Source organism: Cetorhinus maximus, chromosome 30 (genome assembly GCF_964194155.1).
Source record: "Cetorhinus maximus chromosome 30, sCetMax3.hap1.1, whole genome shotgun sequence".
Taxonomy (NCBI): Eukaryota; Metazoa; Chordata; class Chondrichthyes; order Lamniformes; family Cetorhinidae; genus Cetorhinus; species Cetorhinus maximus.
Genome location: NC_135908.1, coordinates 10,720,695 through 10,742,813, shown reverse-complemented (window position 1 = coordinate 10,742,813; position 22,119 = coordinate 10,720,695). Strand labels below are relative to the sequence as shown.

Sequence of the window (22,119 nt, the reverse complement as noted above, 5' to 3'; positions counted from 1 at the left end):
CAGAGAAACAAGCTGGAGACTTGAAAGCACATTCTAACAATGCCGAAGTTAAAATAGTGAAGTCAGGGTATACTCATTTTCAAACATGTTACTGCTGTAATGGAATAGGGCATAATGCAGAAGCCTATAAGTGGAAAACTGCTGATTGTCGCGACTGTGGATAAAAAGGACACACACAGCGTATATGTGGATCAAAGGCTGGTCACAGTAAAGCAGTACCGTCAAGAAAAGGGCATCACGAGGAGCATATAGACAAGTCACGCTTGAAAATAAACAGGCAGTTTAAAAGGATGTATTACTTGGAAACAAAATACAAAAGTAATGCGAGTCCAGATGAGAGAGAAAGTGAAACTAATAGCGACAATGCAGAAGAGCAATTGTATTGCATTCAGTCTGATCTGAAACTAGGTGAAGGACTAAAAATCGGCATTGCCTAAAATGGTTGAAATGGAGGTTGACACTGGAGCATCTGTTCCTCTTGCTTCAGAGAAGACATGGGAGAAAATTTTCAAGAAATGCCCTTTGGAGAAAACCCTCCTCCAGCTTAGCATCTACACTGGTGAGCCTGTGAATATGCTTGGAAAAATGTCAAGCAAAATATGGAGATCAAATAGCAAGGTTGCCACTTATCATTGTGAATGGGGATCATCCATTGCTTATGGGCAGGAACTGGCTAAAAGAAATTCAGCTGGACTGGAATAAAATAAAGTGCATTGCAACCCCATATTGCAGTCCTTGTTAGACAAGCATACTGATGTCTTTAAGGAAGGTTTTGGAGTTATTAAAGACATTGAAGCCAAACTTGCTGTGAAGGCCGAAGCTTCTCCAAGGTTCTTCAAACCACGTTCAGTTCCCTACTCAATGCGACAGAAAATCGAGCAGAAACTAGAACAACTTGAAAACATTCAGATAATTGAGAATGTTGATTATAGAGAGTGAGCAACTCCAATAGTTCCAGTCGTGAAGGGTGACGGGTCTATCAGAATATGTGGTGACTATAAAATCACCATTAATCATTTCCTAGAAGTGCATCCGTGCCTGCTACCGAAAATTGAGGATCTGTTCACTGCTCTTAATGGAGGTGAATTATTCACAAAGCTTTACCTATCACAGGTATTTTTGCAAATGCAGCTGAGTGAAGATTCCAGGAAGTATACAACCATCAACACACAGAGAGGTCTATATCAATACAAACAACTACCATTTGGAATCACCTCAGCATCAGCCTTATTCCAGCAGGGCCTCCCCTGGAGTAATCTGCTTCCAAGATGACTTGCTCATCACCGGAAAAAACCTTGCAACTCATTTAGTGAACCTAGGCTGGGTCCTGCGTAAACTGGAAAAATATGGCATCCACTAAGAAATCCAAATGTTCGTTCCTGAAGCCCTTAGTGGAGTATCTGGGACATATGATTGACAAAACTGGCCTCTCAACCTCACCCAGGAAGGTGAATGCAGTGGTGAGTGCACCACAGCCCAAAAATGTTAAGGAGCTTTGTTCGTTTTTGGGACTTGTCAATTACTACGGCAAGTTCATTTTCAACTTGGCTACCAAGGCAGCACCACTGAATAATCTGCTGAAGGAGTGTAAAATGGGATTGGTCACAAATCTGTTAGGAAAGTTTCAGGCAAGAGCTCACTTCTGCTAAAGTCCTGCCACATTTCAATGAAAAGTTGCCCATCAACCTGGCTTGTGATGCATCTGGATATGGCGTTGGTGCTGTCATCTCCCACACATGTCCTGATGGCACTGAAAGGCCCATTGCATACACCTCATGCACATTGTCCAAGGCAGAACAAAATGATGCCCAAATTGAGAAGGAAGCTCTTGGACTAATCTATGGAGTCAATAAGTTCCACCAATATTTGTAAGGGCGTAAATTCACGTTAATTACAGACCACAAGCCTTTGACCTGGTTGCTTAGCCTGAAGTCACAAACCTCGACACTTGCTGCTGCATGCCTACAAAGGTGGGCACTGATCTTACCTGCTTACCAGTATGAAATTACATTTCGGTCTACTGAGAATCATGAAAATGCGGACGCACTTTCCAGACTTCCGTTACATCACAGCTCCACAACCCGAAGTGAAGTCACTGCTTTCAATGTGAACCAGATAGACATGTTGCCTATTAAAGTGGATCAAATTCGACTTGAAATGCAGAAGGACACTGTGCTCTCCAAAGTTTACCTGTACACACAGAAAGGTTGGTGTGTATCTCAAGAAGTGACTACTGAGCTTATAACTTACTACATGCGTAAATTTGAGCTGACTCTGCAAGACGGTTGTTTGTTACGGGGAATCAGAGTTGTCATTCTTCCAAAATTCCAAACACGAGTGTTAGAAGAACTTCACCTCAGTCACATGGGAATTGTCAAAACGAATGCATTAGCTCATCTACATGTATGGTGGCCACACCTGGATAAAGACATCGAAGGCATGGTCATTGATTGCCATCCATGCCAAGAAATGAAGTCTTCTCCTGCACCTGCCCCATTACATCGGTGGGTTTGGCCTGACCACCCACGGAAAAGACTTCATGTGGACCACTTCTCGGAAATATGTTCTTGAGTGTGGTGGATGCCCGCACAAAGTGGCCTCGTTATTCCCATGAATTCGACTACTTCAGCAAAGACCATTGATGCTCTCCGGAATGTGTTCACTACTTTTGGATTGCCGGAGCAGATTGTGTCTGACAATGGTACACAGTTCACGTCATGTGATTTTCAAACATTCCTGAAAAACAATGGGATCAAGCAGATTCTCATCTCGCCTTACCACCCATCCTCAAATGGTGAAACGGAGTGCTTTATCCAGACATTCAAAACAGCCATATTGAAGGGGAGGACGCAAACAGATCGAGAGGTTGAAGCTGAAGAACTTTTTGATGACATATCGTAACACTCCACATTCAACAACAGGCATATCTCCTGCTGAGCTGATGTTTGGAAGGCAACTGTGTACCAGAATGGATTTGCTGTGTCCAGATTTGAAAGGAAAGATTGGTTCAAGGCAACTTGATCAGAGAAGGTCACATGACACAAGTAAACCAGCTCGTGAGTTTAACCTGGATCAGTTTGTTTGGGTCCGGAATTAATGTGGAACACCAAAGTGGTTCTTGGGAAGAATTATCAAGCATCGAGGACCACTGACCTATGATGTTGAACCTTCCTGTGGAATCCGGAAGAAACACACTGACCAGGTTAGAGAAGCCAAATCCAAGGAACCAAATTTCCAGGGATCTCCTGTCATAGCGGAAGCTTTCTGGGAAACATCTGTTCCAGTTGGTAAAACCCGACTTGATTCAACTGACAAACCTGCAGCACCTGTAGCTATAACTGTTGAACCTGAACAAAAACAAGTGGAACAGCAGAACCTTCCATTCCTAAGCAAACAAACTCAGATACCTAAGCCAACACTCCTCCCTAGACCAAAGTGAATCTGCAAACCGCCTGACCAATTTGTTCCTGGCTAAAGGGGGAGGAGATATGATGTCTGTGTTTAACGTTTCTGCTTTTTTGTAAAAGGACATTTTAGTTAAAAAGTGTTAATAAAAAACCTGACAGTAGGGTGTGCTAAGTCCCGGACGTATTGCCCTCTAGTATGGAATAAGGAATAAAGAAACCTTCTGTTTTTTTACACAGGAAACTGGGATTCAGAAGCTGTATGTATGTGTGTGTGTGTATTCTTAATTCTTAAGTGACAAAACACTTCATTACCTATGACGAACTTAGTCATTTGTTTCAAATCTAAGTGAACTGCAGTTGTCCATGTTAAGCCTCTTGGAGCAGATTCCTGCACTCTGTATGTAAGTTTATCAATGTCATTGTGCAAAAGTACGCAATAAGAACAAATTTCACTTTCGCAGGACTTTTCAGAAATCCCCAATTTCCCAGTACTTTACAGCCAACGAGGTATTTTGGAAATGTGGTCACTGTTGTAATGCAAGAACTATGGCAGCCAATTTGTAAACAAGCTCCCACAAACACAATACCTGATAATCTGTTTTAAACTGATGTTGGTTGAGGAATAAATGTTGGTCAGGTCACTGGAAAGAACGCCCGTGTAATCATTTAAGTCTACCTGAGAAGGCAGATGGGGCCTTGGTCTAATGTCTCACCCAATTAACACCTTTAACAATGCAGCACCCCCTCAATCAGCCTGGAATATGTGCTCAACTCTCTGGAGTGGGGCTTGAACCCATGACCTTCTGACTAGTGGCAAGAGTGCTACCCACTGAGCGACAGCTAACACATTAGTGCAAAGCACCATTTTGTAATGTTGAATAAATACACAAACATTATTTTGAATAAGTTCCTGATTAACATTTTGCGCTGGAATATCCACATTAAGGCATTGGAATAAAAAAAACTGAATGGTATTAAGGCCTGCGATAATGCAAGTTATGTTTTAAAGTAATTGTGTGCCTTTCATGACTCTTACTATACTGAGGGGAAGGAGTTCAGTGCCCCATGGTGATAACAGCATGTGCATCGGCTGAAATGTTCCTCAAGACATAATATTACTGCCTCCAATTCCCTATTAGCAGCAAATTGCAGCCATGCTGTGAAATTTGCAACTAAACTCCGTTACCCACTGATATAAATAAATGAGAAATTTGACCATAGATGATAAATTTACTGCTTTTGTTCTTCAAACTAAGACAAACTGTTCAACGAAATGGTAAATTTGCCAGCAGAATGCAAGAAATTTCAAATGTTTTATAAACTTCACCATCAGATGGCAGCAGACACTAAATCATTCCAAATCGATGAATGAACTAAACCTGGATGTTGAATCCTGCCCTAATGAGGATTTCCAGCATTTTATCTTTTTAGGACTAAAACTGGAGAATGATTGAAATTTCCATTAAACCATGTTAGATTTTCCAAATTTTTAAATAAGATACTAGGCTGGAGAGTAAATGAAATATTTTAATTTTACACAAACACTCTAATCTGATACATGTGCTCCACATCGAAAGCCATGATCATGAAGTCTGTTTATCAATTTCCTTCTTTGTCACCGGTTAGGTCTCTGCTTTTTCTTTTGTAATGGGCTAGTTTTTACTTTCATTATTACTAATTATGTGTCGAACTTTTTATCCCAATTACACTCCATGAAAAAAACGGAGTGCAGCTGACTGAGTGAAGAACTTGGAGTTTGGTGAGAGGGAAGTGTTAATTTCGTTTTTAAATTTTGCTCTTAAAATCTAATCTAGTCTGTAATTAGCAGTAACTGGAAAGTACTGTGTAAGCAGGCCAAGTTATTTCTTTCTTGCAGCTGAGACAGGGTAGGAGCTGAGTAGTTTATCTAACTGGTTGAATCTGGTTACTGTAGTCCCAGTTCAGTTTACTATAAATTCAGGGGTTTAGTGCAGTCTCAGCAAATGGAAAGCAGCTGACTAACTGAGTGAAGACTTGGAGTTTGGTGAGAGGGGAGTTTGTTTCCTCTTTCTAGCTTTCTCACCCCATAGAACTTGGTTCTTACTCTACTATAGGGAAAGGAGCTAGTTGTTTGGTGGGTATCTGGTAAGTGGGCAAGTTCTATTCTATCCAGAAGGTTTAAAATCATACACAATTTGGTGGTAAAGGTAATAAAACATATAAGAAAGCAACATAAATAAGTGATTAATATAACTAAGTAATTATTTAAAACACATTAAGGATGGCAGGACAGGTGCTCTGCCAAGGCTTCAGCACGTGGGAGCTCCTGGATAACATTGTGATCCATGGCAAACACATCTGCAGTAAGTATTTGAGGCTTGAAAAACTTCAGCTCAGAGTCATTGAGCTGGAGGCTGAGCTGCACACTCTGCGACACATCAGGGAGGGGGAAAGTTACCTGGGTGTTTTATACCAAGAGGAAGTCACACTGCTTAGGATAGGGTCTTCTGATTTGGTCAGTGGCCAAGGACAGGAGAGCGTGACTGCGAGTGAGGCAGGTAAGGGGACTCAGAGGGCAGCAGCACAGGAGTGTGAGCCTCTGCAATCATCCAACAGGTTTGAGGTTCTCTCAGCTTGTTTGGATGAGATTGGGGGCTGAAGGGTGGATGAGCAAACTGACCATGGCACCATGGTATAGGAAGCCATCCAAGTGGGGGGAGCAAAAAAGGAATGTAGTGGTAGTAGGGGACAGTATAGTAAGTGGGATTGACCCTGTTCTCTGTAGCAAAGGCGTGAGTGTCCAGGTGGCTTTGTTGCCTGCCCGGTTCCGGGGTTTGGGACAGCTCCTCAGGGCTGACGAGGAACGTGCAGTAAGATGGGGAGGATCCAATGGTCATGGTCCATGTAAGTACCAAAAACCTAGGCAGGATGAGGAAGGAGGCTCTGCATAGAGTTTATGACAAGCTAGGCACCAAATTAAGCAGAACCTCAAAGGTAATAATTTCTGGATTACTACCTGAGCCACGTGCAAATTGGCATTAGGGCAAATAAGATTAGAGAAACGAATGCATGGCTCAAAGACTGGTGTGGGTTCCAGTTTGTGGGGCACCGGCACCAGTATTGGTGAAAGTGGGATCTGTACTGTTGGGACGGTCTGCACCTGAACTGTGCTGGGGCTGGTGTCCTCGCGAGCTGCATAACTAGGTAAGTAGAGAGGGTTTTAAACTGAACAGCGGGGGAAAGGAATCAAATTTGGGAAGATGTGGTAAACCAAAGAGGAGACGAGGCAAAACAGAAAGGTACCAATATGGGAAATGATAAACAGACTGTGACAGGAAGGGACAGACAGTACAAATCTAAGAGTAAATCAGCAGATAAGGCCAGAAGCTACAAAAATAACAAAAGGACAAAACTAAAGGCTCTGTATCTAAACACACATAGCATTCAAAACAAAACAGATGAACCGATTGTGCAAATAGAAATAAATAAGTACGATCTGATAACCATTATAGAGACATGGCTACAGGATGACAGATTGGGACCTGAATATTGAAGGGTATGTGACACTTACAAAGGACAGGAAGTTAGGAAAAGATGGAGGGGTGGCTCTGTTAATTAATGGCGGTATTAGCACATTAGAGAGGGATGACCCAAGTTCAAGAACCCAGCATGTAGCAGCAGTTTGGGTTGAGATGAAGAATGGTAAAGGCAAGAAGTCACTTGTGGGAGTGGTGTACAGGCCCCCTAATTCTAACTACATAGGAGGACAGAGTACAAAAGAGAGTAGGGGCTTGCCAGAAAGGTACAGCAATAATCATGGGGGATTTTAATCTACATATAGACTGGAAAAATCAGATGGGCAAAGGTAGCGTAGATTAGGAGTTCATAGAATGTTTTTGGGATAGTTTCTTAGAACAGCACATTCTGGAGCCAACCAGAGAGAAGGCTATACTATACCTGTATTGAGCAACAAGATAGGATTCATTGATAACCCCCTAGTGAAGGCACCCCTAGGTAGCAGCAATCATAATACGGTTGAATTTTACATTCACTTTGAGGGAGAAACGAGTGCGTCCAAGACTAGTATTTTAAACTTAAATAGGGGCAACTATGAGGGCATGAAAGCAGAGCTAGCTAAAGTGAACTGGCAAACTAGGTTAAGGGATATGTCAACAGGAGTTCAGTGGCAGACATTTAAAGGGTTATTTCAGAATACATGGAATATATACATTCCAATGAGAAAGAAAAATTCCAAGGGGAGAGCCCAACATCCATACTTAACTAAAATAGTTAAAGACAGTGTCAAACTTAAAAGAAAAAGCATATAATTATGCAAAGATGGTGGCAGATCAGAAGAAGGCTGGAAAGAATATAAAGAACAGCAACGAATGACAAAAAGATTAATAAGGATGGAAAATTAGAGTATGAGAGAAAGCTAGCTCATAATATAAAGATGAATAAGTAAGAGTTTCTAACAATATTTAAATAAAGAAAAGAGTTAACAAAGTGAGCATTGGTCCTATAGCATGCATCTGGGGAATTGATAATGGAAAGTAGGGAGATGGTGGATGAATTAAACAGGTATTTTGCTTCGGTCTTCACTAGAGAAGACACAAGTAACATCGGGAAATAGCTGTAAATCAGGAAATGGCAGGGAAAGAGGGACTCAGGAAAATTAGAATCAACAGGGAAGTGGTATTGAGCAAATCGTTGGAGTTGCGCGCTGACAAATCTCCAGGTCCGGATAGACTTCACCCTAGGTTTTGAAAGAAGTGGCTAGTGAGATAGTTGACGCATTGGTTTAATTTTCCAAAATTCCCTAGATTTGATGAAAGTTCCATTAGATTGGAAAATAGCAAATATAACTCCTTTATTCAAAAAGGGAGGGAGACACAAAGCAGGAAACTATAGGCAGGTTAGCCTAACATCTGTCATAGGGAAAATGTTAGAAGCTATTATTAAAGATGTTATAGCAAGGAACTTAGAAAAATTCAAGACAATCGGGCAGAGTCAACATGGCTTTGTGAAAAGGAAATCATGTTTAACCAATTTATTGGAGTTCTTTGAAGGAGTCACATGTGTTGTAGATCAAGGGGAACCAGTGGATGTACTGTACTTAGATTTCCAGAAGTGCCACATCAAAGGTTATTGCGGAAAATAAAAGCTCATGGTGTAGGGGATAACATATTGGCATGGATAGAAGGTTGGCTAGCTAACAGGAAGCAGAGAGTTGCATAAATAGGTCTTTTTCTGGTTGGCAGGATGTGACGAGTGGTGTGCCACAGGCATCAGTGCTGGGATCTCAACTTTTTACAACTTATATAAATAACTTGAATGAAGGGTCCAAAGGAATGGTTGCTAAGTTTGCTGATGACACAAAGAAAGCAAATTGTGAAGAGGGCGAAGGAAGCTACAAAGTGATATAGATAGGTTACGTGAGTGGGAAAAGATTTAGCAAATGGAGTATAACGTGGGCAAATCTGAAATCGTTCATTTTGGCAGGAAGAGTAAAAAAAGCTTATTATCTAAATGGTGAGAGATTGCACAGCTCTTGAGATTCAGAGGGATCTGGGTGCCCTAGTGCATGAATCACAGAAGGTTAGTATGCAGGTACAGCAGGTAATTAGGGAAGCTAATAGAGTGTTATCATTTATTGTGAGGGGAATTGATTACAAAAGTAGGGAGGTTTTGCTTCAGTTGTAGAGGGCATTGGTGAGACCACATCTTGATCTAGTGTACTGTGTACAGTACTGGTCTCCTTATTTAAAGAAAGGTGTAAATGTATTGGAAGCAGTTCAGAGAAGCTTTACTCGACTAATACCAGGAATGAACAGGTTGTCTTATCAGGAATGGCTGAACAGGTTATGCTTGTATCCACTGGAATTGAGAAGAGTAAGAGGCGACTTAATTGAAACATTTATGATCCTGCGGGGTCATGGCAGGGTGGATCATGGACAGGTTGTCATGAAGCTATTTATGTATATATTTTGGAAAATATTTTTCCTTTAAAATAGAGGTTTAGTCTGTGGGTGTGTCTTGATTGAATTAAAGCCAGCTAGTCTGGGTGCTTTGATGTGTACTAGTTTTGATATTAAGAGAGATAGCGTGCATTTGCATTTTTTTGAATATAGCATTCAAGAAGTCGGGTCAAAACGGACACCTATCTAGCAGCTACCAAGCAATATGTTGATATTACTAATAAAATTGGTACTATGAAAGGGGTTTTATTGTTAGAGAGGTTTAGTTCAGAGGTTGTTGATACAATGAAAATTAACATTCAAAGGGCAGTAGTAGGTATAACAAGACAACCGTTTTGGGTGTGCAGAGCAGAGGCAATGTGAGATCAAAAGGCAGCTGCAAGCCTCCAACTGGCTCCACAGGAACCAAAGTGAAAGGAACCTCATTTTGAATTCGTAAGGTGAAAATGTTTTGTTGGTGTTTGGTTATGTCTATGGGTTGCTGTTGCCTTAATGGAAATGAGTTTGGGAATTTGTTACAAGTGATGTTAGTAGTAATTTAAAGCCATGTGTATATATATTTTAACCTATGTAAATTAATAAAATGTTTCATTTAGTTTAATGTAAAGTCTCGAAAACTAGTGGTCTGATACCTGAATTTAGAGTCGCATCTCAAACATAACACTTAAAATTACAGGTTATGACAGTTGCTTAAAGTTTCCCTCTGGGAGTTATAAATAACTCCACTTTACCAACTACATCGGTCATAAGAGATGTGGAGACAATGTTTCCTCTTGTGGGGCAATCCAGAACTAGGGGTCACTTGTTAGGAAATAGGGATAGCTTAAGTAAGTTATATTAGTATTTGTAGGTTCTGAATGAGTTTTAGCTTTAAAGTTCAAGTTTGATTTGTACTTCTGTATGTGTGTTAAGAAAAGGTCAAATTGAGCTTTAGTTTCACGTTAACAGGTGCCTGCATTTCTAATGAGGCTTTTTACGACTGTTACAGCTAGGTTAAACAAACAAGAGTAGCAGAATTGGGCTGTTGCCGAGCAACAGGGGTCCAGAGAGGCAGGTCCCTCCTACAGACACATACAGAAAAACTAAAGAAATGGCAGTTTTAAAAGTTCAGTTTAAGCCAAGATCCTAGAGAGACTGAACACTGGGAGAGAGAGCTGCAGATTTCCCAAAAGAACCCAAAGGTTCCAAGGCCAAAGGAGTGAGACGGAAATGGGGGAAAGTCCCAAGCAGACCTTCCAATCAAAGGGAAAGACAGGAACCAGGAAAAGATCCTGTTAGTGAAGTTAAGAGTGAGGAGCAGAGAGAAACGTTCCAACATAGATGATAGATAGAATAATGACCATGAAACCATTGCTGATTGTTGAAAAACCCATCTGGTTCACCAATGTCCTTTAGGGAAGGAAATCTGCTGTCCTTACCTGGTCTGGCCTACATGTGACTCCAGACCCACAGCAATGCAGTTGACTCTTTTTAAAAAAAAAAGGGCAATTAGGGATGGGCAATAAATGGTGGCCCAGTCAGTGATGCCCACATCTCATTAATGAATTTTTAAAAAGCTTCAGATTTAAAGAGACAAAAGCTGCAGAAAGCAGATTTAAAATGAGAACAGCTTGAAAGAGGGTCCAAAGAGACAACTGAAGGTCTGTAACTCTTTGTTATGGGCATATGAAGTAGTGGTACTGTTGACAGCTGAGTCAGTGAGGGAACATTCATGGAAGATAGCTTGAATGCTGACCCAGGGAGAGGAACATCAGAAGGAGTTCAAAACCCTGGAGATGAACCCTTGAAATCTGAAATAAATCATCGGTTTGGGAGAAGATTCCAAGGCGAGTTCTTGGAGAGTGGAGATTGGAAACCCTTGTGTGAAAGACGGAGTGCGGAGAGACCTTTTGGCTCACGGCATAACAAGCACTGGGGCTGGCGAGGGGGGGGGGTTGAGAAAAGATCCATAGTATCTGGCTGAGGCGGCATCTGTCACTTGGTTTCAGAGTGTGGTGTGTCTGACCACTGGGTGCCATTTGGTACATGGACTGTGTACTGACTGTAACATTAGAGTATAAGATAGCTTTGAGACTTGTGTTATCCTTATAAATCTGTATATATATGTAAAAGGGATAGTTGTGGATGGAGTATTTTAATAGTTCATCTTTTCTTGTTGAATAAATGTTTTATTATTTTGTTAAGAATTCATCAGCTGACTCCTGTGACTCTGTGCAGTAGCTACTCTTCACGAATCTAAACGACCAAATAAAAGTTAGGATCTATCAAATTGGGTTCCACATCAGGCTTGTCCAGGGGTAACCTCAGCTGGGATCATAACACACTGTTTAAAAATAAGGGGTCGCTCATTTAAGACAAATGAGGAGAAATTTTTCTGAGGGATCAGTGTCTTTGGAACACTCTTCCTCCAAAGGCAGTGAAAGCAGTCTTTGAATATTTTTAAGACAGAGCTGGTTAGATTCTTGATTAACAAGGGGATGAAAGGAATGTGGGTTACATTGAAATCAACCATGATCTAACTGAATGGCAGAGCAGACTCGAGGGGCAGAGTGGCCTACTCCTGCTCCTAATTTGTATGTAATCACCCTGTGGCAAAAAAGAGATTGTCCAGTTACAACGTAACAACTTTTTTCTCCTGAAATACATTTGCCATGGCTGTCCTCTATCCAGGTTCAAAGCCAGAGGAAGATGTAGAATTGCTCTAAATATTGCAACTCTGAGGTGAGTGAATCATATATTCCTTGGAATGGAGGGGACAGACTTCTGGGTGCTTGGACATGATTTAAAAAGAGTTTCTGCTGCACTCTGTACCTGCATTCCTCATGTCTGGGCCTTCCACCCAGACCCCCCCCATACTCCACTGCCAGGGACACAATGCTGTCTTGGTAATTCCACCCACATTTTACTCGAAGATTCCATCCATATCTTGCTCGTGCCTCTGCTCTGCACCAAATTTAATTTGGCTTTTATTTAATCCCTTTTCTGCTGTAAATAAAACCACCTGTCAACACTAAGCCCAGTTATCAACAGACTCCAAACCTCAATCTGGCAGTAGCACGCACTGCAAGCTTTTCTACGAGTTTGCACCAATATGGAGCACCCAATGTGAGACAAACTGCCTGAACTCTTCCTCAACCTTTAGGAAATGCTAATCCAGTTGAATAGCTTGGGTTCAATGATTTTGTGAGGGAAGGAGAGGGAGAGCGAGCCTGAGCTGTTCCAGGTAACAGGAAACTACAGTCAAGAAAAAAATTAGGAGTACCTGACACTAGAAACGTGCAACAGTTCTAGCAGCTTCTGAACGGAGAAAACAGGCAGACTAATCTGTCTCTTCTCAATCAGATACTGGTATTTCGAATATTTTCCTGTTTTTATAATTAAATATAAAACCATGTACTGAGACTACCGCACAAAGCACCACTGTTGTTTAGTAGTTGTTAAGTGTTTAGTTCTTTTTGTTTATATCACTTGTTAAACTATATCAATTGAAATAGTTTAGTACCCAGTACAAAACTACAGTGTCCTTATATCATAAAATGTTTCCTGTACGTGCAGCACATTTTCCACAAACACAAGACCACTTTTCATCTCTTCTTCTAAATGCAACACACTTGCTGTGGTTTGGGTGTCTCAGATGTGACGGTGCTACCACTCAGCTGAGTGAAGTTGCAACAATAGGAAAGCAAACTAAAGTTGGAAATTTTTTTCCTCCCTATTTCGACAAGAAAATTAATTTATAACATTGAGTCTTACCTGGCTTTGTTCAAGTTGAATTAATATTTAAGATCTAGGGTGGAATTGTCCCAGATTTGTATTGAGTGTGGTAGTGGGCATGAAAAAAGACGATTTGCTCACCGGCCACAATGGCGGGTTTTTGTGCTGCGCCGTCCCCTTCCCGCCTCACTAATTATGCAGCCACAGGAAATACGTCATCTGGCTGGCAGGCATCCTCAAATTTATCTGCCAACCCTTACCGCCCCGCTTCATCATGCCAGGCGCCTTATTTAAACTGCAGTCGCGCGCACAGTTCTCAATGCTTGCAGTCCAGACCTGCTCTGGTGAAGACATGGCCCCAAAAGCCAAGAAGAGTGCTGCCTCCTGATTAAGTGATGTATCCCTGTGATGCCTCGGAGGCCCACTGCAATGTCCTCTGCCCCCCCTCTGACTGCAGGAAGCCCATCAATCTCACCATTCTGGCTTGGGAGACGGTGGCAGAAGTGGTCAGTGCCAATGCTGCACAAAAGGTCGGCCATATAATGCAGAAAACGGATGAATGATGTCATCTGTGCCGCCAAGGTATGGCCACCATCACTCTAAACTAACACACTCACAAGCCCATCAGAGAGAGAGAGACAGACAGCGAGAGAGAGAGAGAGAGAGAGACAGCGAGAGAGAGAGAGAGAGAGACAGACAGCGAGAGAGAGAGAAACAGACAGACAGCGAGAGAGAGAGAGACAGACAGCGAGAGACAGAGACAGACAGCGAGAGAGAGAGAGACAGAGAGAGAGAGACAGAGACAAACAGCGAGAGAGAGAGAGAGACAGAGACAGACAGAGAGAGAGAGACAGAGACAGACAGAGAGAGAGAGAGACAGAGACAGACAGGGACAGACAGCGAGAGAGAGACAGACAGACTGCGAGAGAGAGAGACACAGAGACAGACAGCAAGAGAGAGAGCGAGAGACAGGCACAGACAGCGAGAGAGAGACAGACACAGACAGAGAGAGAGAGACAGACACAGACAGAGAGAGAGAGAGAGACAGACACAGACAGAGAGAGAGAGAGAGACAGACACAGACAGAGAGAGAGAGAGAGACAGACACAGACAGAGAGAGAGAGAGAGACAGACACAGACAGAGGGAGAGAGAGACAGACACAGACAGAGGGAGAGAGAGACAGACACAGACAGAGAGAGAGAGAGACAGACACAGACAGAGAGAGAGAGACAGACACAGACAGAGAGAGAGAGACAGACACAGACAGAGAGAGAGAGACAGACACAGACAGAGAGAGAGAGACAGACACAGACAGAGAGAGAGCGACAGACACAGACAGAGAGAGAGCGACAGACACAGACAGAGAGAGAGAGACAGACACAGACAGAGAGAGAGAGAGACAGACACAGAACCCCCACCCTCCATCTGGCCTCATCTGCTCTGGAGACTGCCTCCTCAGCCCTCACCATCTTGAGGCCACTTGCACAGATCAACATGTGCCTCCACACACCCTTGGGTAATCCCGTTCCCCAGTAGAGCCCTCGTCTTGCAGCCTCTTCCCTTGCCCAAGGCCACTTCTGCACCCCCTTCCCCAAGCAAGCCCTAGCCCTGCAGCTGCTGAAAAGCCACCCCTGCCTTATGGCTGGTCTGGTGGGTAGAGAACTGCCTCATGAGCCCCCCTAAGAATGACGTGCTGCAAAAAAAAAAGGGATGTGCCTGTGAAGCCTGGTGCTAATGACCACGAGTGCCGCCCGAAGCAAGGTAGGCAAACCAACCTCGAAGTCCTGGGTGAAGTGCAGCCCGCCAGATGCACATCGCTTATATACAGTTGTTAAACATGTTGGCGTGATGCTGGCTGATCTAGCATGGGGGGATGATTCCAGTCAGCAAGGCTTATAACGAGATGCTAAAGTACTGAAATTAGGTTCCCGGCGTCTGGCGGCTGGGAATGTGGCCTGCCATTGATGGGTGGAGCGGATGCTTTTACAACGGCATAAAACCAATTTTTGGCCTGCATGCAATATTATCCACACACCATGACGCCTGCCGCCAACAGTTCTGGATGATTCCGCCCTTAGTGTTGAACTAAGAGCCTCCTTGGATCTACCTCTCCAAATTTCAAGGTTACAAAGTGGAAAGCCTGAATGATCGTCATTTAACTTGTCTGCGTTCCACATCAGTGAAACAACCCTACAATCTTGTAGTTGGTCAACTGAGTCTTTGGTACCATATATTAGCAATAGACAAGAACATACGATACCTTGTTCCCTTTGTTGATCATTCTGTTCCATAGATACCAGTGCAGAGAAATGGGCCTGATCATAGGCTAAGACTAAAGGTGAGCAGTGACATCTGTTAGGGGGTACTTCCAGAGGTAAGTAAATGCCTCCAAAAGGTATTGGTGCAAATGCTGCAGCAAAAAAAAAAGGCACAAATATTTCTTCAGCAATCATAACAGTAAAATGCAATATAATAGAAACTGTCAGAAATATAGAGCAAGAACATCTGAAATAGAAAGCCCAGTTAATGTTTCAGTGGGCTCTTCTTCACAGCAGTCTGATGAAGGATCCTACCTCGAACCTTAACCTAACTTTTCTTATGTATTTACAGCATTTTCTGTGATTTCAGATAGTTTATTGACTGGTGCATTGACCACAGCATTTGTAGTATTCTGCATTTCAGATTTAAAAGCCATTTGCAGACTTGATAAACAGCCCAAAGTTCTAAAATCAAATAATGATATCTATTTTGTTGAAGAACTTCCTGTCTAACTCGCTGCTCCAGTCTAACTGTGCCTATAATAGTTTTGAATTTTCTGTGCTTTATGTAATTAGCTTGAATAACATCAATAGTATTTATTTTAATGGTTTTTACTCAGTTCCAATGCAATTAATATATCAATATTTAAAATCTATGTAAAATAGTAATGTAATGGTGAGAAGAGCAAATCTGTTATGACGCATGTAATTATGTGAGGGATGGAGGTACAAGGAGAAGAAATATGATCAAAAATGGACACGCCTATAATAACCAATTGGAATCCATTTGATTTAAATGCATGTTTTCATTAATTTAACAAATGGAGCCTGTTCAATGACTGACAACATGCCTAAACTGACCGATATCCTTTTCTTTTACAAGAAATGGATTCAACTGCTCAAACTGAGTTCTGAAAGAGGACTATAATGCTGGGCAAGTTTAACAGCTTTAATTCTGACAATCTACAACTGATTGTTTACACCGAATATTATTATTGAGATGGACTAGCTCTTCTTCATTCTCCTGGAAGTCTTGGTATGTATTCCATAATGTTTAAAACTTATTGTCCCCCTCCCCTCACAGATATCAAGTGCGGTCAAGAGTGTAGGTGGCCTCCAATGCCATCTTACAACTGGTAGGAAACGTGTGGGGTTAACAACACTGCAAGCAACACCACCTCTGATTTTACTCCTGCCGCATGATGATGTCTGGCCTCCAACTCCACCTCCATATGCAGTGTGGTTGAGATTACAGTACAGGAAGTGGGAGGCTGAACCTGTACTCCTCTATTCCAACATACTGCCGCTCAGGATTTGATCCCTCAGCTCTTCCACCAGCTGCTGCACAACTTTGAATTAGAAAAAGAATGAGAAAGGGGAGATTTTCCACTTTCACCCTGCTTAATTTCACATGAAGTGCCTAACCTTTACTTGGTGCCTTCCCATGTGACAGGGCTAAGGCTCCACAGGAACTCAAACAACAGGCCGATCTAACCTGCTTCATTCGATGGTGCTGTCTAGTGTAATACTGTGTCATCTGAAGAAATTACTTTGAAAGAATAAACAGAAACAGAACCCCACCATTGTCGTGAGAAAAGAAAACGCAAACTAACCTTCACCTCCCGAATCCCTTAGCATTGTGTCTGCAACAACAACAATTGGTCTTCGTAATACGTGAGCCAAAACAAAGACGTGGAATTCCTCTAAACTTTCATAAACTGGATCCTCTGAGTTATCCACACTGTGAATAAAAAGATTACCCAACAACTTTATATAACTCTCCACAAATTCACAACTCTTATAAATTCACAAGACAAGCCTTTTCTTTAAATTATATTGTACCCGTTTTGTCCCAATCAAGCTGGAGATGTTACTGCCGAAGAGAAGATTTTCCATTTCAGGAACCAGTGTCAGCATCAAGCACACCCAAGTCAGGTACTGAAGAACCAGGTGCGAAGTAAAATTTGTTCTAACATGTCCCAAAGTCTCCTAGTTCCAACTTCAGGAGACATTTTTTCAATTTCCACACCAACCAATTTTGTGCTACATTAGAGACAGTTTTATGCTATGAGCCCATATTTACCAGGAAATAGGTTGAGGCTGCTCCAACTCATTTCAAACACTTGTAGCTAGAATACAGAAGAGACTTTTCATCTCATCAGTCTGGGCAGGATTTGTACCAGAGTCCAGAGGTGAACAGTCAGTGTTTAACCCACTGCACCACCCAATTCTCAAACAAGCATTTTCTATTAACAACTTATAGGTGCTAGTTTTCTATGAGCACTCTGAACTAACAGTACTCAACTTCTAATGCTATTAGAAAATGCATTTTATTAGTTACCTCTAAGCCCAAATCTCAAAACGGACACCACATCTAGTAGCACTAAATTTCTACATGAAGTATGCCTAATAAAACAAACCTGTACACCTCCCTGAGTTGTGAGTTTCAAAGCCATGTGTATCCTTGAGTACAGGGAGTGTGTTTTAGGTTGATTTATGTTTGAAGTATTGGTACACGCTCTTGTAGCCAGCTGAAATGCTTTCCGTCCTGAGGGCGGGATATTGCATGTCATGAGATGTAATTTTATTTTATTTCTTCTGCCATTTTAGGTTGCCCTCTCTCAGCATTCTGCATCATTTACAGATGTAAAGGTGAAAGGCAACCTGATCCCAAGCGTTAATATTACTCAGTTTCCAGCTGTAATGAGATGAGAAAGTGTTGTTCAGGACAGCTCAACTCCTTTCCCCAAGGGTTCACTGTGGACTCCACTCACACGCACACACTTTCACCATGATTGCTTAGGCACAATTAGAAATGAACGGTGTGGAAGTTTAGGAGTAAACCAATATTTCACTACTCTTAGGATGCATTTATGTGCACTATCCCTAGCTAATGATCCTTAAATGAAAACAGCTGTAGAATTTATTCTGTTGCCTGTTTATGTCAGCAGGTGGACATTTTAGCAGATGCTACAGGGATTTTACTCTACCAAATACACTGCTGAAAAGCAGCATTAAGCCACCAGGAGGATAGAGAGCCTCTTAAGCAGGCCACATTCTTACTGTGCAGAACAGAACTGCAAGATCGAATGAGATTATGTGCACAATTCTACTCAGGTGGCATATTCTGTTCAAGTCACTATCAATTGCAGTTAAACATAATATACTCTGCTAGTTACTCTGAATCACCCAAGACAATAATCAAATAGACAAAAAATATTCTGGTTCTTCTTTCAGTAGTAACTGGAATCAGATCAATTTTGCTATAGTTTGTCTTAGATCTCTGAGCTCAGCTACAAGAAATTTGACCTATAAAATACAGAGAGATAATTACCCTATTTGCCCATTGGTTTAAATAGTGGTCCAATTTTGCTGGCTGTGTATCGAGTGAGAACTAAAGATACAGGGAATCCAATGACTTGATAGTATGTACAGGTGTGTCAGATTCCATTGCTCCGAATATAATTTAAACTCCATTTTTTTAACAGAATCTGGCTTTGTTTCCTCTTGGGTAATGACAATGTTCATAATGCAGGTGAGGCAAATTGGCAAAATATGATGCCCCTGAGCAGATTGGTAAAGTTCTGAGGCCAGAACAAAAAGCACCGTGCCTATGGTCAGATTGCATAAATTAGTTTATTTTCTGGTGTTGGGAGAAACGTTTTGCACTTTGACATTCCATTGGCTATATTTGCTGAGATGGATTAAGTCCTTTGCTATCAAACCAAATGAGTACACGTTACCAGATCTTACCAGACCCTTAACAGTTGTTTGGAAGAGTTGGGTCACAATCCAAGGTGATTGTACTTTCAGCTTTGCTGTGGGGGAAGCGCGCAGGCTCTGCTCAGTGCCTTCCTGGGTTAACCCTGGATTCTACAAAGCAACAGTGCTCTGTAATGCTACCTGACTGTAGTCTATACAAAGCCAATGACTATTGGTGCAGTACAAGTCCATTAGTGCTAACAGCCCTCTGTCATATGCAAGCCTACAAAATGATTGTGCAAACTAAGAGTTAACAGAGGTTTATACATAGGAGGATATTCGACCAACTGCGTCATAGGATCTTAGAATGGTTACAGCATAGCAGGCCATTCAACCTGTCATGTATGTGCCTGTTCTCTGAAGAGCAACTCACCTAGGTCCCTCTCACCTGCCTTTTCCCCAAAGGCCTGCAATTCTTTTCTCTCCAGATAATTATCTAATTCTCTTTTGAAGGCTTCGATTGAATCTGTCTCAACCACACTCTTAGGCAGTGCATTCCAGAACCTAACCACTCACTGCATTAAAAAAGCATGTCACCATTGCTTCTTTTGCCAATCACCTTAGATCTTGGGCCTCTGGTTCTCAATCCTTTCACTAATGCAACAGTTGCTCCCCCTCTACTCCTTCAAGACCCCTCATAAATTTGAGCACCTTCATCAAATCTCCTCTTAAACTGCTCTTCTCCAAGGCGAACAGCTCCTGCTTCTCTAATCCATCCATGTAACTGGAGTTCCTTATTCCTTGAATCACTCTTGTGAACCTTTGGCAACCTCTCAAATGCCTTCAAAAAACAGTGTTTTATACAGTTTTATCACTTTCTAACTTTATACTCTATAAAGCCCGGGCTCCTGTATGCCTTCTCTTTCTTAACCTGCTTTGCCACCTTCAATGATTTGTGCACATATACCCATAAGTCCCTCTGCTCTGTGCCCCCCTTGAGAATAGAAATCTTGATTTTACATTGCCTCTCCTCGTTCCTCCTACCAAAGTGAATCACTTCATACCTTTCTGCATTAAATTTCATCTGCCAATTGTCCGTCCGTCCCGCCGGCCTGTCTCTGTCCTCTTGAAATTTATCGCTATCCTCCTCACAGTTCATAATACTTCCAAGTTTTATGTCATCACAAATGCTGAATTGTGCCCTGTACGCTCAAGTCTAGGCCATTAAATCAAAAGTAGGGGTCCTGACAGAGGGCCCTGGGGAATCCCACTATAAACATTCCCGCAGTCCCAAAAACAACCATTCATTACTACTCTCCATTTCCTGTCACTCAGCCAATTTCGTATCCTGCTCTAATTTTTCTGACAAGCCACTTTATCCAATGCTTTTGGGAAGTCTATTTACACCACATTACCCTCATTAAGTCTTTCTGTTACTTCATCAAAAAATTCAAAGTAAGTTAGTTAAACACAATTTGCCCTTAACAAATACATGCTGGCTTTCCTTAATTAATCTATATTTGTCCATGCGACTGATTTTCTTCCCAAATTATCATTTCTAAAAGCTTTTCCGCTGAGGGTAAGCTGACTGGCATTAGTTGCTGGCCTTATCCCTTTTTTGAACAAGGATGTAACATTTGCAATTCTCCACTTCTCTGGCACAACCCCTGTATCCAAATGCATTGGAAGATTATGGTTAGTGCCTCTGCAATTTCCACCCTTGCCTCTTTCAGTATCCTTGGATGCTTATCATCCAATCCTGGGGATTTGACATACAGCCAGATCTTTGCAAGAGCAATCCAAAATTAATACCATTGCCTGCCCTTTCACCATAATTTTGGATCTTCCTTTACATCTTTTTCCAAATCCAACCTTCAATCAAACCATTGGTCCACTTCCTAATTTCTACCTTTCTGGCTTGGTGTGCTGTTAACGTCCAGGAATTGCTTTAGCTCATTCTTTAACTTAAAGGAGCCATATCAATTTTTTGAAGGGTCGTGAGGACTCGAAATGTCGACTCTTTTCTTCTCCACCGATGCTGCCAGACCTGCTGAGTTTTTCCAGGTAATTCTGTTTTTGTTTTGAGCCATACCAATGTTGTTTTAGTAAAGATTTTACTAAATAGTACTCAATATCATAAATTAGTTTTGTTTATAAACTGTGGTTCCTGGAGAATATTTTGAATTAATTAGTAAAAATGACCAGAGTGTACATTTTATTAAGGAATAAGGTAAAGCCAGAAACAAACCTTCTTTCTCAACAAAACACCAAATGGCAGTAGGGGAGGAGGTGAACTGACACAAGGAATCCATACAACAAAAATGTTAAACTCTTGCCTTTGTAGACTTCAAATTAGAATTTTGCACTATTTTACTTACTTGCCAGCTCACCATCCACCCGATGAACCCTGCATTCTGATTGACCCAAGTCAATTCTATTCTTACCTGGAAACACAATAGTTTAATTTCCTTTCTTAGGAATTGGTTAGAGAGGATGGAAAAAATTCCTTTGTTCTCTACTTCAACGTCATCATTAATCTAGTTTCATAACAGTTCATTACCAAAGGAAATTAAATCCAATAATCACAAGGCTCAGATCAGAAATTATGAATGTTCTTTCCTAAGGAGGTGCTCAACAGCAGCTATTGATTAACTGCATGCTGCACCCTCGCAATACAGAAATAGCTGGGGACACAACCTTCAGTAACATTTCTCAACAAAATTTTAAAAAATATAGTGCTGAAAAGCACGATCACAGAATGCTGTGTAATGTATCACAGAATCTCATAGTGCAGAAGAGGCCCTTCGGCCCATCGAGTCTGCACCGACACGTGAGAAACACCTGGCCTACCTAATCCCATTTACCAGCACTTGGCCCATAGCCTTGAATGTTATGATGTGCCAAGTGCTCATCCAGGTACTTTTTAAAGGATGTGAGGGAACCCGCCACCACCACCCTCCCAGGCAGCGCATTCCAGACCGTCACCACCCTCTGGGTAAAAAGGTTTTTCCTCACATCCCCCCTGAACCTCCTGCCCCTCACCTTGAACTTGTGTCCCCTCGTGACTGACCCTTCAGCTA

The 22,119-nt window shown here is 41.9% G+C and overlaps 1 protein-coding gene across 4 annotated transcripts in view; it reads right to left on the bottom strand.

Moving 5' to 3' along the window:
• otud7a (OTU deubiquitinase 7A) overlaps positions 1-22,119 on the bottom strand; it is a 143,175-nt gene that overhangs the window by 9,275 nt on the left and 111,781 nt on the right. For all 4 annotated transcript variants that reach the window (XM_078532437.1, XM_078532441.1, XM_078532438.1 and 1 more), the window contains 2 exons: positions 16,951-17,078; positions 15,340-15,489 (listed from right to left, as the gene is read on the bottom strand). In XM_078532437.1, coding sequence (XP_078388563.1) covers positions 15,340-15,489; positions 16,951-17,078 — 278 coding nt within the window. The remainder of the gene's footprint in view (positions 1-15,339; positions 15,490-16,950; positions 17,079-22,119) is intronic.